The sequence below is a fragment of the Chiloscyllium plagiosum genome, unplaced genomic scaffold (genome assembly GCF_037043375.1).
Source record: "Chiloscyllium plagiosum isolate Xiang-an unplaced genomic scaffold, Cpla_swu_hap1 HiC_scaffold_16, whole genome shotgun sequence".
NCBI classification, from domain to species: Eukaryota; Metazoa; Chordata; class Chondrichthyes; order Orectolobiformes; family Hemiscylliidae; genus Chiloscyllium; species Chiloscyllium plagiosum.
Window position 1 is genome coordinate 7,110,536 of NW_028270154.1, and position 16,306 is coordinate 7,126,841.

The 16,306-nt window shown below is 39.7% G+C and overlaps 1 protein-coding gene across 4 annotated transcripts in view; it reads left to right on the plus strand.

The window, feature by feature from the left end:
* The window catches only part of diaph1 (diaphanous related formin 1), a 359,024-nt gene that overhangs the window by 314,397 nt on the left and 28,321 nt on the right, over window positions 1-16,306 (plus strand). For all 4 annotated transcript variants that reach the window (XM_087995081.1, XM_087995082.1, XM_087995083.1 and 1 more), the window contains one exon: window positions 10,651-10,740. In XM_087995081.1, the coding sequence (XP_087851207.1) occupies window positions 10,651-10,740 (90 nt within the window). The remainder of the gene's footprint in view (window positions 1-10,650; window positions 10,741-16,306) is intronic.

Sequence of the window (16,306 nt, forward strand, 5' to 3'; positions counted from 1 at the left end):
CTGTATTAAGAATCAATTGCCACTTAGCTCATCAAAACACTACAAAATCTCAAAGAGCACTATTTACCCCCTTGCTCTTCTAAGCTTTATTTTAAATATTGCAACATTGCAGTTGTCTCTTTTAACTGTAGCAATGTCATTCCTGATAACATCTTTGTAAATTTGCATTTTGTTCCTTATTTGTGGCCATTGTAAAGGATGTTGAAGCATTTGCAATTTCTATGGTTCTGTAAGCACAAGCTAAAGTCTTAGATAAGTTCTTTCAGGTTCCTCTTTACACTTTTCTTTCTGTTGTAACTACTTTTCAATTTTGGCACAAGGGGATTGAAAGAACTTGTCTGGGAATGTCCGAATTCCCCACTGATTGATGTGCATTACTGGTTGATGCTGCGCATTCTGAAACAGGTCTGGGCCAACACTGTTGGTTTTTGCCAAATAAGTCTGACAAAGAATATTTATCATTTTTACTTCCATCCTGTGAATTAATTTAATTATGAGATGGCATCCTACCATTGGATTTAAAGCCAATACAAGTCAGGCCATGCCTTTTATGCTTCTACAATATACCTGCATAAGAAAAGATTTAAGAGAGATAAGTAATGTGCGAGGCGTAAAAACTAGTGGCGTGCTAAGAAAGTGTCTGTGTGCTAGTTTAATAAATCAAAACTATTTCCCGTAATCAGTTCACCCAGTTTATAAAACTTACTGTCATTAAGAAAAAGTGGGAAAATTGCCAAGTATATCACTTTGATAATCAAAGATCCAGTCTGATTTTTCAGTGGAAGCATGCAGTCACCCAGAAGAAATGCAACTTAGAGTCATAGAGATGTACAGTATGGAAACAGACCCTTCGGTCCAACCAGTCCATGCCAACCAGATATCCCAACCCAATCTAGTCCCACCCGGCCCATATCCCTCCAAACCCTTCCCATTCATATACCCATCCAAATGCCTCTTAAATGTTGCAATTGTACAGCCTCCACGACATCCTCTGGCAGCTCATTCCATGCACGGACCACCCTCTGCGTGAAAAAGTTGTCCCTTAGGTCTCTTTTATATCTTTCCCCTCTCACCCTAAACCTATGCCCTCTAGTTCTGGACTCCCTGACCCCAGGGAAAAGACTTTGTCTATTTATCCTATCTATGCCCCTCCATAATTTTATAAACCTCTATAAGGTCACCCCTCCGCCTCCGACGCTCCAGGGAAAACAGCCCAAGCCTGTTCAGCCTCTCCCTGTAGCTCAGATCATCCATTCCTGGCAACATCCTTGTAAATCTTTTCTGAACCCTTTCAAGTTTCACAACATCTTTCCAATAGGAAGGAGACCAGAATTGCATGCAATATTCCAACAGTGGCCTAACCAATGTCCTGTACGGCCGCAACATGACCTCCCAACTCCTGTACTCAATACTCTGACCAATAAAGGAAAGCATACCAAACACCTCCTTCACTATCTACCTGCAACTCCATTTTCAAGGAGCTATGAACCTGCAATCCAAGGTCTCTTTGTTCAGCAACACTCCCTTGGATCTTACCATTACGTGTATAAGTCCTGCTAAGATTTGCTTTCCCAAAATGCAGCACCTCGCATTTATCCGAATTAAACTCCATCTGACAATTCTCAGCCCATTGGCCCATCTGGTACAAATCCTGTTGTAATCTGAGGTAACCCTCTTCACTGTCCACTACACCTCCAATTTTGGTGTCATCTGCAAACTTACTAACTGTATCTCTTATGCTCGCACCCAAATCATTTACATAAATGACAAAAAATAGAGGGCCCAGCACCGATCCTTGTGGCACTTCACTGATCACAGGCCTCCAGTCTGAAAAATAACTGTCCACCACCACCCTCTGTCTTCTACCTTTGAGCCAGTTCTGTATCCAAATGGCTAGTTCTCCCTGTATTCCATGAGATCTATCCTTGCTAATCAGTCTTATATAGGCAACTAGACGTTCACTAATTTATTGGTGGCCCAACTGGGATGGGATGTTATTGCCATCGCCCATATTAGTGCCAATGACATTGAAACAATAAAAGAGGGGTTTCTGCTGAAATAGTTAGAAATAGGCTAGAGGAGTTTCTATAAAGCAATTGCTTCTTCAACAATTATCTTTATCTGTGCTTTGAGTGTATGTATGATATTTAAGTAAAAAAGGTCTAAAAAGGGAAAATATTATAACCATCTCTGTAATTGTCTCCAGGTTCACATCTCCACAGGTCTCTATGTAGCCAACTACAGTCTTTTAACCATTCCCAATTTGTCATACTGCAGCTAATAAATAACTGAAATATATTTTATAAACGTATAAAAAAGTGAAATAATCAATCTCCTGAGTAACTATTCTGTATTTGCTTCATCTAGACAACTTACACACGCATGCTCTGACTCGATGATTATGATGCACTCTCCAAAAAAAAAAGCTGGATATGACTTGCCCCTCCCCAAAATAAACAATCCAAGCCAAGTTCCCAGCGGCAGACCCAAAACCTCAGACTCCACATCACACTCCATGCCCTTGACGGACTCCTCTTCCCACTACCCTGACCTGTCCTGAGTACTGCATCACTTACATTTCACTGGCCACATACACACACAGTGCCTTACCCTGGCCTACCTGGCAGCACGCTCCCTTTCCACTTGCCATCCTATTCATCTTGCACCATGTCCTACACATCAGGCATCCTTTCCCCTACCCATTTGGCACCCTAGCCCCTCAACACTAACTTAATGCTTTCCTTTTGTACTTAATATTTGACAATGGCTGTCAGGACCTTTAAAGTCCTGAGTGTGATGGCTGACTGCTGAGATGAATGATGCTGCCTTCTGACAGATCACTACGAGAGAGCTGTCAGAATGAAAGTTCCTTTCTGCAGGAACTCTGATTGGAGTCACAGATTTGCTGAGCTCTTTTTTTAAAATAAATGGGCTTGAGTTGCAATCTTCATGAGACTGCCATGCCTCAGAAAATCCAGCCATACGATGGTGCCTATGCAAGCCATTTTGGGTAAAAGTTAATCCTAAAATAGAAAGCACAGAAATTTTAATAGATGTAGTACCTGTTAATGGTTGTTGAAACTATCCCACAGATCATTGCCTAGATCTTTCTTGTTTCTCACCCACATGAGGAATCTGTACACAGAAACTAATTATGGGCTTGTTAAATTTGGAAAGAATAGGAAGTGCAGAAAGGATGGAGGATGCAATTAAAGGATGTAATTTGCAAAGTAAAATCGAGATTTTATAGTTTCATAGATATTGCTGTAGTTGTGCGTATGTTCGCCAAGCTGGGAAGTTGATTCGCACACATTTCAACCTCTTTCCAGGTGACGTCCTCAGTGCTTTGGTGCCTCCTCTGAAGCTCTGCTGTACCATGTCTTCTGGAATTTATTTGATTCCATTCCTGCTGCTTCTGGTTGCCGGTTCTGGTTGTTCGTTGCAGTGGTCGGCATACTGGGTCTAGGTTGATGTGTTTTTTGATGAAGCCCATGGATGAGCGCCATGCCTCCAGAAATTCTCTGGCTGTCTTCTGTTTAGTTTGTCCTATTATCGTTATGTTGTCCCAGTTGAATTTGTGGTCCTTGTCATCTGTGTGTGTATGACTACCAGCATGGCATTTAGTGGCTAGTTGGTGTTCATCCATGCGATTGCTAGTTGTCCTATATAGTGTTTCATGCAATCTTTACATGGAATCTTGTAAACTACGTTTGGCTTGCACATGATGGATATAGGGTCTTTTGTCCTGGTGAGTTGTTGTCTGAGCGTGGCTGTTGATTTATGGGTTGTCATCCGAGTGGTGGAAGAAGTCTGGTTGTTAGTTCTGAGACATTTTTTGTATAAGGTAGACCACTGCAACGAACGACAGAACTGGCAATGGGAAGCAGCAGGAATGAAACCAAATAAGACGCAGTATTCCAGAAGCCACGATACAGCAGCACTTCACAGGTGGCTCCAAAGCACTGAAGATGTTGCCTAGAAAGGGGACGAAACATCTGCAAATCAACTTTGCAGCTCACCAAACATACCCACAACTAAACAACAGGCACTCGAACTACAAACTTTTTTGTAAAGCTTTCCTGAAAATGTTAAAAGGAAGGAACAGAATTAGCAAATATAATTCTGAAAGAAACCTCAGGTGGAGTGGGGGGCAGGGAATATTTTCAATATTGAGGATGTAGCATAGCAATTAAAATAACAAATAGGATTCAGTTAGTTGAGTAGACCCCAACAGTATCCACTACGCGCAAGTCCTGAGTTGCCAACTTTCAACTCCAGTTCTCTGCACTTGAATAAGTGAGGCTTGGCTCTTAGTAGGAATGTTTGGATTGAAGACTGGATCAACCCAAAGGTTGGCTGTATATTTTTCAACTTGATTTGGCTGCTGTACGGATTAAGTACACAAATGTGACATTGAGTATCTATAAGCTCAAGGTCCATCATGAAGATGAGAAATTCCCACATTGATTCTCACTCAGTAGGTTAAACTTTTTATTTTAAATTCTCAATTGTATTATTTAATCCAATACTCAGTTGTTAAATGCACATTCTCATGTTGTTCTGAACGTGGTAGACCTAGGTGGCTTTCTTGACTCTGATGGTGGGTGTGGGGATGAAATAGCCAGTGTGTTTATTGAGCCTCCGTTTACAATAAAAGAGATTGGGGAATTTCACAGCTGGGAAGTGTGCATCTGTGTGACGGCAGAAAATATTATGTTTGGGTAAAATGACATCCCACATTCAAATAGCCTACAGATAATCTCGAGGTTCACACATGGACAATGGTCACATTGGGCAGATGACAGTTGGATCCTGTGAAGCCAGGTATTGGTATCTTGGGGAAGATGGCCGAGGGAAGAAATAAAACTGAGTGAAATGTTATCTCTTGCTAAAGTGAAAGCGAGGCTTCCCTTTAACCTGGCACTGTGCCACAACCCTCATGTGGTCCTGCTGCGGATTAGCCATATGAGCACATAATCAAAGTGTTTGCTGTGATATCCCCAAGGTGAGCACTGTTAACTCTCATAAGCATTTGCTACAAACACTACTCCATTAACAAGGCAATCTTTTTTGCTGCTGTTGTTCCAGAGACCAATGCACTCCATTACTAAAACCTTGTTGCTAAGTAACTGTCTCCATGAGCCTGTGAAGAGAGCTTGGCTGCTTCCTGCATCAACTGGGTAGACGGCTCATTCTGCACGTTTAAGTATGGGAGAGTTCAGAACCCTCAATCAGATTCATCAGAGACGTGCTATTGGGATTTGAGTTTTGCTGATTAGCTACCTAACCACAGTTTGTCTGACATACCTCTTAATGTAACTCTCATTCACAGGATTTATCTGTCTTCAAAGCAAATTGCTGTCATAATCTACATAAGAAAAGATTCCTGACATGAAAGCAATTAGATGAATCTAATTGTGCCTAAATCACAGATTAAAAACAGGCCTGCAATCAGCCATTTTCCCTCCTGCACACACCATCTGCTAACTACATAAACGTACTGTTCCTGAGACTAACTCATTAACTACAGTTATTGCACAAATCATTCATAAACAGAGGAAAACTGCTGTGTTGTTACCGGATAACTGGTTGCTTAGAGGATTGTTCAAAATGGAAACACTTATTCTATATTTTTGATTTTAAACCAAAGACATTACAACATTAAATATATCGAGGTGTTGGTAGCATAGTGGTTATGTTACTGGAATAGTAATCCAGCTGCAAAGCCTGTTTTTCTGGGCATGTGAGTTTGAGTTACAGTATGGCAAATGGTGAAACCTGAATTCAAAGATAGCCTAATGATGACCTGTCAATTGTCATTTTAAAAAAACCCATCAGTTCACTGATTCCCTTAGGGAAGGAAATCTGTTATTTCTTACCTGGTCTGGGTGACATGTGACTCCAGACCTACAGCATTGTAGTTGACTCTTAACTGCCCTCTGACCCAATAAGCCATTCAATTCAAGGGCAATTGGCATGGGTTACACATCCATGTCACATGTGAGAATTTAAAAATAAAACAAGGTTGAAAAATAGTTGATAAGCTTTTAAGCTAGAGATTTTGAATCTGTGTGGTTGCTTATTTGTATATAAATTCCATATGGATTTCAGATATAGAACGGCTGCTGTCAGGTTTGCTATTGGAAACAGTTAAGTGTGAGGAAATTTCTCATTGATTTGAGAACGCGTTAATTACAGCAAAAATGTACTGAAGGTGACAGGACTATATTTTTGTGTCATTGATTATATTTATTCTTTTAATTCTTTTGAGGAATAATTAACTCTTAATTCTGGACGAGGAATGGGCAGTGCATAAATTGGTAAAACCACTAAGTGAAATGAGTTTACTTCTTTAAAAAAAAAACTGAAATTCAGTCTATTCTTTGATCTTACTGTACTGCAAGCAAACATGTAAAGGAAAAACTCTTGTCACATTTGATAGTGTTGCAAGGTTGCAACATGTACAGCAAACGCTATTGACTTCTTATTGCAGTATATTGAAAAATGGTGTTGATGGCAAAGCATTTTTTGACTCTCAATCTGCTCTTCTCGAAAGCCTAAGTACAGCAGCCCTCTAGGGAAATTACAGCACAAAGATATTTGGTCCCTCATATCTGTGTCAACTCCTTGAAAGAATTATCCGATACATTCCACCACACCACAACTTACATTTATGGCGTGGCTTTTCCAGCTCTGAAGAGTCATCTAGACTCTAAACATTAGCAAGCACTCTCTCTGTCTCTCTCCACAGATGCTGCCTGACCAGTTGTCATATTCAGCATATTTTGTTTTTAGCTTATATTTATGTCATAGCTATTCATGTAAAAAAACGTCGAGAGGTACTTCACCAAGGTACGTTAAGGCATTGAGCAAAATGACAAAATATCAGAGCTGATGGCAAAATGGTTGGTGGAAAAAGAGATGTTTTAAGATGTTTCCCAAAGGAAGAAAACATGACAGGCAGGATCTGTGAAGGAAATTGTAAGGCTTAAGGCCGAGCCAGCTGAAGACATTAGCCCCAGTAGTGAGCAATCCATGAGATGTTGGCATCACTGGCAAGCCATCAATTTGTTGCCCATCCCTAATTGTCATTGAAATTAATGATTTGCTCGCTCATTTCAGAGGGTCCACATTGCTGTGGGTCTGGAGTCACGTGTAAGCTCGACTGGTAAGGATGGCATATTTTCTTCTGTAAAGGACATTAGTGAACCCCAGCAATTGACAATAGCACTATCGCTAAGATCAGTTTTATATTTATGAATTGAATTTAAATTGCATCAGCTGCCATCTTGGAATTTGAGATTGCATCGCAGAGCATTAGCCTGACACCTGGATTACTAGTTTAGTGGCATTACCGCTACAATGATACCATCATCTTGTCCTTATGCTCGCCAAATCTAACAAGGTTCTACTAGAGGCACAGACTGATTGACTGTACCTTTATGTGAACAGTTGGTGTGCAATAGTTGAGGCAAATAATGTAAAGTTACTGGAATCAGGCAATTTTCATCTTCACCATTGAGGGGGCTTCCATGTGCTTTATATTTAGTTTTATTCCAGCATTTACCAAATGCTGTATGATTCTGTACCACTGTGATGAAATAAACTAGATTGCTATATACTTTTTGAATCACGCTTCTGTAGGAGAAAGTTGTTAAACTTGAAAAGGTGCAAAAATAATTTACAAGGATATTCTTGGAGTTGGATGTTTTGAGCTGCAGGGAGAGGCTGAATAAGCTGGATTTTTTTTCCCCCCTGGACCATCTGAGACTGAGGGGTGACCTTATAGAGGTTTATAACATCATGAGGGGCATGGATAGAGTGAATAGCCAACGTCTTTTTCCTCGGGTGGAGGAGTCCAAAAACTAGAGGACATAAGTTTAAGGTGAGAGGGAAAAGATTTAAAAAGGACCTGGGGATAACCTTTTTCACGCAGAGGATGGTGCATGTCTGGAATGAGCTGATAGGGAATGGGTGGAGGCTGGTAAAATTGCAACATTTAAAAAACATCTGGTTGGGTACATAAATAGGAAGGGCTTCGAGGGATGTGGGCCAAATACTGGCAAATGTGATGAGGTCAAATTGGGGTTTCTGGTCAGCACGTATGAGTTGACTGAAGTGTCTGCTTCCATGGGCTCGGTGATTCTATGACTATAACTGCTGTAAACGCATTGGAAGTTGATTAATATCTGACAGAAGAGGTTGCCTAAGTTCTGACAAAATCACATTAAGCTTTTTCTTCAACATGATTTTAAATCTGCTGTGAATTGCCAGCATTTATGGGATTTGTTGATTATACTTTCTTTCCTGTCTTATTGGTTAAGTTTACCTGAAAGGAGCAGCTCTATGATACTGAGAATGATTGTGGCTGTACAGATGGTCAAATATGCTCCTACTGTTTTTGCATAGAGTTTACTTGGTGTCTAAGAAATTTGTAATATCCTTTGATATTTCGAGAAAAGTGGGTAAATCAATTTAAATGATTTTTGAATCAAAAAAAATGTTCTTATTCTGAGATTGAGAAAGCAACAACTTATTCATAGAACATAGAAAAGTACAACACAGAACAGGCCATTTGGTCCATGATGATGTGCTGAGGATTATTCCTAATCTAAAATAAAATAACCTAACCAATGCACCCCTCAATTCACTGCTGTCTATGTGCATGTCCAGCAGTCGCTTAAATGTCCCTAATGACCCTGCTTCCACTACCACTGTTGGCAACGCATTCCATGCATTCACAACTCTGTGTAAAGAACCTGCCTCTGACGTCTCTTCTTTACCTTCTTCCTAACATCTTAAAACTACAACCCTTCATACCAGTCAATCCTGCGCTTGGAGAAAAGTCTCTGGCTATTGACTCTATCCATGCCTCTCATTACTTTGTATACTTCAGTCAGGTCACCTCTCTTCCTCTTTCTCTCCAGAGAGAAAAGTCCAAGCTTAGTCAACCTCTCTTCATAAGGCAAGCCTTCCACTCCAGGCAGCATTTTGGTAAACCTTCTATACACCCTTTCCAAAGCCTCTGTATCTTTCATATAATAGGACGACCAGAACTGGACACAATATTCCAAGTGTGGTCTCACCAGGGTTTTGTAGAGCTACAGCAGAACCTCTCAGCTCTTAAACTCAGTCCCCCTTTAATGAAAGCCAAAACGCCATATGCTTTCTTAACAACCCTATCCACTTGGGTGGCAACTTTGAGGGATCTGTGCAGTTGAACACCAAGATCCCACTGTTCCTCCACACTGCCAAGAATCCTGCCTTTAACCTTATATTCAGCATTCAGCTTCGTTCTTCCAAAATGCATCACTTCACAGTTATCCAAGTTGAACTCCATCTGCCATTTCTCAGCCCAGTTCTGCATCCTGTCAACGTTACGCTGAAGTCTGAAATAGCCCTCAATACGATCAACAGTACTTCCAACCTTTCTGTCATCAGCAAATTTACTAACCCACCCCTCAAACTCCTCATCCAAGTCATTTAAAAAAACTACAAAGAGCAGAGGCCCAAGAGCAGAATTCTGCAGGATACCACTCATCACTGACCTCCAGGCAGAATACTTTCTGCCTGGAGGTACAACCACTCTCTGCCTTCTGTCAGCCAATTCATTCTGAATCCAGACAGCCAAATCTCCCTGTATCCCTGACTTTATGAATGAGCCTACCATGGGGAACCTTATCAAATGCCGTGCTGAAGTCCATATACACCACATCCACTGCTCAACCTTCATCGACCTATCTCGTCACCTCTTCAAAGAACTCAATAAGATTTGTGAGGTATGACTTGCCCCTCACAAAGCCATGCCGACTGTGTTTAATCACGCTATGCTGTTCCATATTCCCTAACACTCAATGGGTAAATCAAATGCTTTCTACTGAATGTGATCATAAAGACAAGGGCCCAAAGGCTTAAATTCACGGCTTATACTGCATTAACTGCTTTAGTCAAGAAGCTGCAATTACCTTGCAAATGAGAAGGAAATGTTGCTTAAAATCCAGTGATTACAAATGCAAAGTAAAGTAGTATTTATGTTGGCTGACAACAGCATCAAACTTTGCTGTGGTGCTCCCTAACTCCCATCAAACAGCTGATGGGCATTCACTACCAGGATACATAAACTAAGAGTGATGGGCTGTTGTGGTGCAGTGATAGTGACCCTATCTCTGATCCAGAAGGTCCTGGATCAAGTTCCACCTGTCACCAGATGTGTAATAGCATCAATGAACAGACTTGTCATTATTATTCATAAATTCAGAGTGGTCACTTGGCTGAGATATTGAAAACTAATGTTGGTACCTATCATGTAAAATTGCATGAGAGTATGGAAACAAGAACTAGATGGGCTTGGTAAAAGTATTGAAACAGTTTGATTACTGATTGAGGTATGAATAACTGCAATATATTGTATTTTTTGTGTCAGAAGTTGCATAACTGTATGTGGGATTACACATTGGTAAACTTATTCTGTACCTCAATGCATGTTTTGTTGTTAATCTGTGCTCAATTTGGCTGTCCCATATGGTCGGCTCAGTATCAGACGTTCATGCTCAAGATTACAGGCGTAAGTTTAGTCACCTGTGATTGCTGGTGATGTGGTTATGTTATTAATTGTTGACTGATCTCTGCTTGTTCTCTCTCTGCCCACAGAGGGTGATGAGACAGGGGTAATGGACAGCCTAATGGAGGCACTTGAATCAGGAGCTGCATTCAGGAGAAAGAGGGGTCCACGGCAAGCTGGTAAGTGCTAAATACAAATACATTTCAGCTTATTAACATGCATTATGTGACAATTGTTTGCATACCCATATGAATGCAAACCATTATGAATCCATTATAAAGAAGTGATGTTTTGAAATTCTGGTAAATTGTTCTTGGGTTTATTGACACACTGTGACTTTCCAGCAGTGCTGTGACAAAGGATAAGGAAGAACTTCAAACCTTGGCATTATTCATGTAACATACTGTTGTTCCAAACTCTCTAACTACATGACAGCGTAATGAAATACCAAAAATACTGAAATACCTCAGGACTGGCAGCATCTCTGACAGTTTCTGGTTCTGATGAAAAATCATTGCTCTGAACTGTTAACTCTGTTTCTTTCTCACATTTGCTGCCAGGGCTGCAGTGTATTTTCAGCATTTTCTGTTTTTATTTGAGTTCTAGCATCCATGGTATTCTCTCTTCATGAGAGGTTGATTTCAAAATCCAGTTTTGTTCTGATTTTGGATTACTTAGCAAGACATCTGAAATTTAATCATACTTTTAATTTGCAATGGGAAAATTTCCCAGGGAAATGTTTAGAAACCAGGCATCCATTTAAATTAACTTTATTTTCAGTTTGTAGTCATAGGAACCTAAGAGCCTCGAGGACCTAATCCATCGTTCAGTTAGATCATGGCTGATCTACAATAGATATACTACTGCACATTGTATAATATATAAATATTAAATCAATTTACCTGCTTTGGTTCTGCAGCCTTTAGTACTCTTGCTTTACAAAAACCTATGAATTTTAATTTGGAATTTTAAACTGATCTCAACCCTTAACCACTACTTTGTGGGAGGTATTCAATTTTATACTACTTCACCTGAATGTGTGCTTTCAGACTATGCCCCATAATAGCCTATTCCTTCATTCCTGATGAAGGGCTTATGCCTGAAACACCGATTCTCCTGCTCCTCAGATGCTGCCTGACCTGCTGTGCTTTTCCAGCACCACATTCTCTTTCTCCCGTATTAGCCCACCCTAATGTTGTTTTACTCCTTGTTGTGCTCTCCTCCACCCCAAAAGAAATGGCTCCTCCCTTCCTACGCTTTCAAATCTTTTAGTCATCTTTTACGACTGAATCAGATCACCCTTTAATCTTCAGTAGTAGTACAGGAATATAATACTTTGTATATCTGCAGACTATAACATGGGGCGGGGGGGTAATGTTTCTATTTAGTTATTCATATACCGGTGACTTGCAGATATACGTTATCTATATTTTTTCACAATTTCTGTTCTGCCTCTTCACAGATGAGGTTATTTTAGTAGTTCTGAATGACTGGCAGTTGTCTTGACTCTAATTAGTAATTACTTGAATGAAGACATGTTGAATTTATTCAAGTTACAGTACAGTTCTTAGGCATTAATACTGCTTCTAATGCCTGGAGCAGTTCTGTCAAATGGTGAATTACTCACTTTCTATCCTCCCTTATTAGAAGGGCATGTCCAAGTTAAGTGGTAGGCTTGAAGTAAGAAGGTTGTGGGTTTCAGTCCCTTCAGAGATTTGAGTGCAGAACTATGCTGCAGTTTAGAAGCTGTACTTTGTAGATGCAATGTTTAAACCAAGGTCATGCCTGCCTTTTTGAGGACAAAAGGATCTCTTGGCATAATTCAGTCAACAGCAGGGGTGTTCCCTTTGGTCCTGACCAACACATATCTCTCAACCAACTTCAGAAAATCTAATCATCATCGCAGTACTATTTTTGGAACCTTGCTGTGCCCAGATTGTCTTCACTTCCTGCATTACAACAGTGCACACATCGGTTGTAACATGTTTGTAATATCCTGAGGTTCTGAAAGGCCCTATATAAAAAAGTTTATTTTCTGATCTGTTTCAAATTGACATGGCATTCATCACGTACAATTATCTTTCTGAAGAGTGATTTATTTTCAGCACAACACCAGTTGCTTAGAGACTGCAGTTAAAACTTTGTTTCTGTGATACCTTTGTTTAATTGCTAGTCAATACATCAAAGTGATAACTCTGGATAGCCCCTAATTTTGACTGTTGCTCTTGAAGTGAACTGAGGCATTACAGTAGCCTTTTTTAAAATGCGAAACTATAAAATATAAAACTATAAAACTGTCGCAATGCAGAAATATAGGATAGGATTCAACAGGACAAAATACTTTTGATATCCCATCCAATTGAGTATTATAACAGTCTGCTCAGTCCTGAAGAGTATCGCAGCTGACTTTGATCCTGTTTTTTTTCTTGTGATGTAGTAATGAGGGTGCTGATTGCATAGAAATGTGTGGTAATTGATCTTTCTGTACAATTGCTTTTACAGCTAAGATGCCAGAATAGACAACATTAAAAATCAACGGTACAGTGTGAGCTAGAAACACAATATCTGATTCCCTGCATTGAAGGAAATTATTGAGCCCAATGCGTTTCATAGTTAGTCGGGTCAATAGAATAGCAGGTTTATGGGCTTTTGTTTCACAAGCTATCTTTATGATATTTGAATACTCAATTTCTAAAATGCAACACACAACCAAAGCTTTTTCTTTAATGTTTTCTAATGGTATGGATTACCAGTGGACAGAAGTCATACTTAATAAAATTGAATGTCTTGGCACACATCTGGAATGAAGTCCAGAACCATGTACTCACTCTGGCTCAGTAACGTGATAACTTGAAACATTGAATAAGGGTTGACTGTGAAGCATGGACAAGATCACAGGGAGCTTCACCCTCCGTGGGCACCTCTAGTAATGCAGCACACAGTACCGCTTTTCCTTGGTGCTCATGTTAAATCAGAAAAAAATTAGCCAGAAGAGCAAATTTGAAGATGGAAAAAATGGTGTAGTATACTTGAAAAGCTATATTGGATTATGCATGCGCTGAATTGCCAAATTGATAATGGGCTAAAAGATTAGCAGCCTTGATATGCACTCATTTACTCTGTCTTGGTATTGGTAGGACAATGCACCCTTTATGGTTAATATAGTCTTTTCTGAATGAATTGAAAGTGGTGGGTTAAAAGACTGTTCCAGACACATGGGCTGGTGGCTGACTCAATGCTCTATTGTGTTGTTACAATGGACTGAAAATCAGGAAAGGCAGCTGGATCATGAGCAACTTTTATATAAGGTCTGTCAAATAAGACTGTAAAAGGCTTTCAGGGAACAGTTAAGTAAATAATACTGATGGATTTGTCTGACATTAAGAATAAGATGAAAGGATTCAGTTTCAGATTCAGCTGTGCAACCATTATTCAAATCAGATCTTCAAAGTGCTGTTTGCGTGGGTGAGCCCTAGCTGAATTAGTAACGTTATAGGAAACGTTGTAATGATATTAAATAATCAAGCTGTACTTTTGCATATGCTGCTGGAAGGATTCTCCTGCATAGCCTCTCAATAAACGTATCCAATCAAACACTGATGATGTGATACTACAGAGTAAATGTTGCACTTAAATCATCTTGCTTCAAGGCGAAATGATGGGCTTTTGCAAATCTCCTAATTATTTTCCATAAACTCGACAGGCCTCCAACTAACTGTAGTTCAGCACAGCATTAAATCTTTCAGGAAACACGATTCAAACATAACCCAAGTGTGGGATATAGGTAAATTAATGTTACTTCTGCAATTCTGCAATTATAATTTCTGATACAAAGTAAATGAACTCACATCAGTGTGTGGTTGTTTCGGCCGGGAGCTAAGTCAGCAAGAATGGAAACTGTGGAGGAAATATATAATTGTTTTTGTATTAGCTAAAATTGTATGCCAGCATGAAACGTGATTGCAAAACAATGGTAGATATTATGGGCAAATAGATAAGATGTCGTGAGGGGATGAAGTTAGGCCAGATACACGCCTGTACAAACAGGTATAAATATCTGTTTCCCACTTTTACAGAGACACAGGAACAAACCCTAATTAAAGAGGTCATAGAGATCAGAGTGGCTTCGGGAGAAGCCCAGATGGAAAGAGTAGATACTGATGAAGAAAGAATATGCCTAACAATGACCTGCAGTGGGATGAGGTCAAATGGCCTTGTGAGGCCAGAATAAGCATTTTGTCACAGACAAGGCCGGATAAGGCAAGAGATAAGCAGGAGTGGTGGGACCAGTCTTAGGGAAGTGGAGGATGTAAACAGGGGGGGAAACAATGAAATAAGAAAAAAATATGTAGGAACCAAATTATATAAATATCTAGCGTTTGTTGAATTTGGTGTGTGTATGTCCTCTGCCTTATAGGCACTGGACATCACACCCACTTGCAAGTGTAAAAATAAAGGACACTATTGATTCAGATTTTGGTCTCGGACTGCAATTATTGAAGTGTGTGTGAGCTTTGTTTCTCACACCAAGTTAGAAAGGGATTATGGTGTTTAAAGATTTTGCCTTTGGATGTTGTTATACTAGGGTAGTATGCTGGATATGAAACAAGAATTACTATTTATCACAAGTAATTAGATTGTAACTACAGGTAAACTATTATAAATCATTAAACTTCATTACTTAAATCTCGAACCCCTTCATTAACTCCCACTTGTATTGATACACAGAAATGTTATGGGTGGAGGGAAGGACCAGGAAGGTGGTTCAGTGGTTCCTGTTCAGTGTCTGCTGAGAGTTCTTGTGTTCATCAAAATGTTGCTTCCCAGTCTTCCTTCCTCTGGGTGTTTACACTAATTCGCACTGGCACAGAATGACTGGGTCTTTGACTTATTAGAAGTCATAGTTTTTACATCTGGGCCTCTGGGTGGTAGTCCAGTGACATTGCCAGTACATGACCATTAACCCAAAACTGCAATTTGTTTTATTGTCATATTCAAATCAGAGGAAGTGACTCCTAGCCTACAACTTCTCTGAAACTATTCTTGCTAATTTTCCTATCGCCGATAGGATACATATATTGCCTCTTTTCATTTCCTAGTTCCAGTTCCTTTATTTAGAGCTTCAGTTTTTAGGCCTACTTGCGTCTTTTATCCAAATTCTGTAATTTCTTAGCTACTTCCTGCATGTCCTAGTTTCATATATCAAATTTGACTACATTGAGTTTCTAAACCAGTTGACTCAAACAAGTTAAAAGCAGTTGTAGTTCCAGCATTAAACTCCCCACTCCAGTACTAGAGGTTCAATCCACTTGTAGCCTCGGGCACCTCAAACAGATAGCGTTGTGCTAAGAGTTATGGGAGATTTGATGATGTGGTATCACAGATTGCCTTCAATCAATAAATCCTGATAGTGAGCAAAAGAAGAAATTCAGTGTGATTTATTATGTAGAAATTGTTTGCTGTCCCAAATGCCCAACTGAGTATAGTTCAGCTTTTTAAAAAAACATGCAAGTTGATGTGGATGATAAACAGGCAAATTCTCTATTTTGTTTACAAGCTTGAAAAGGTTGCAGACATCTTTACTTCAGCTTTTAATCACAAATTAATGTACATATATGTTTTTGCTGAGACAATTAGGCAGAGCCTGTTGATTTTATTCAATACATTAGGAACATTGTACAGAAAAAGTTTGATGGATGCAATACTTTGGCTCTTTAAGTGATTCTGTGACTTTTATTTCAAAAT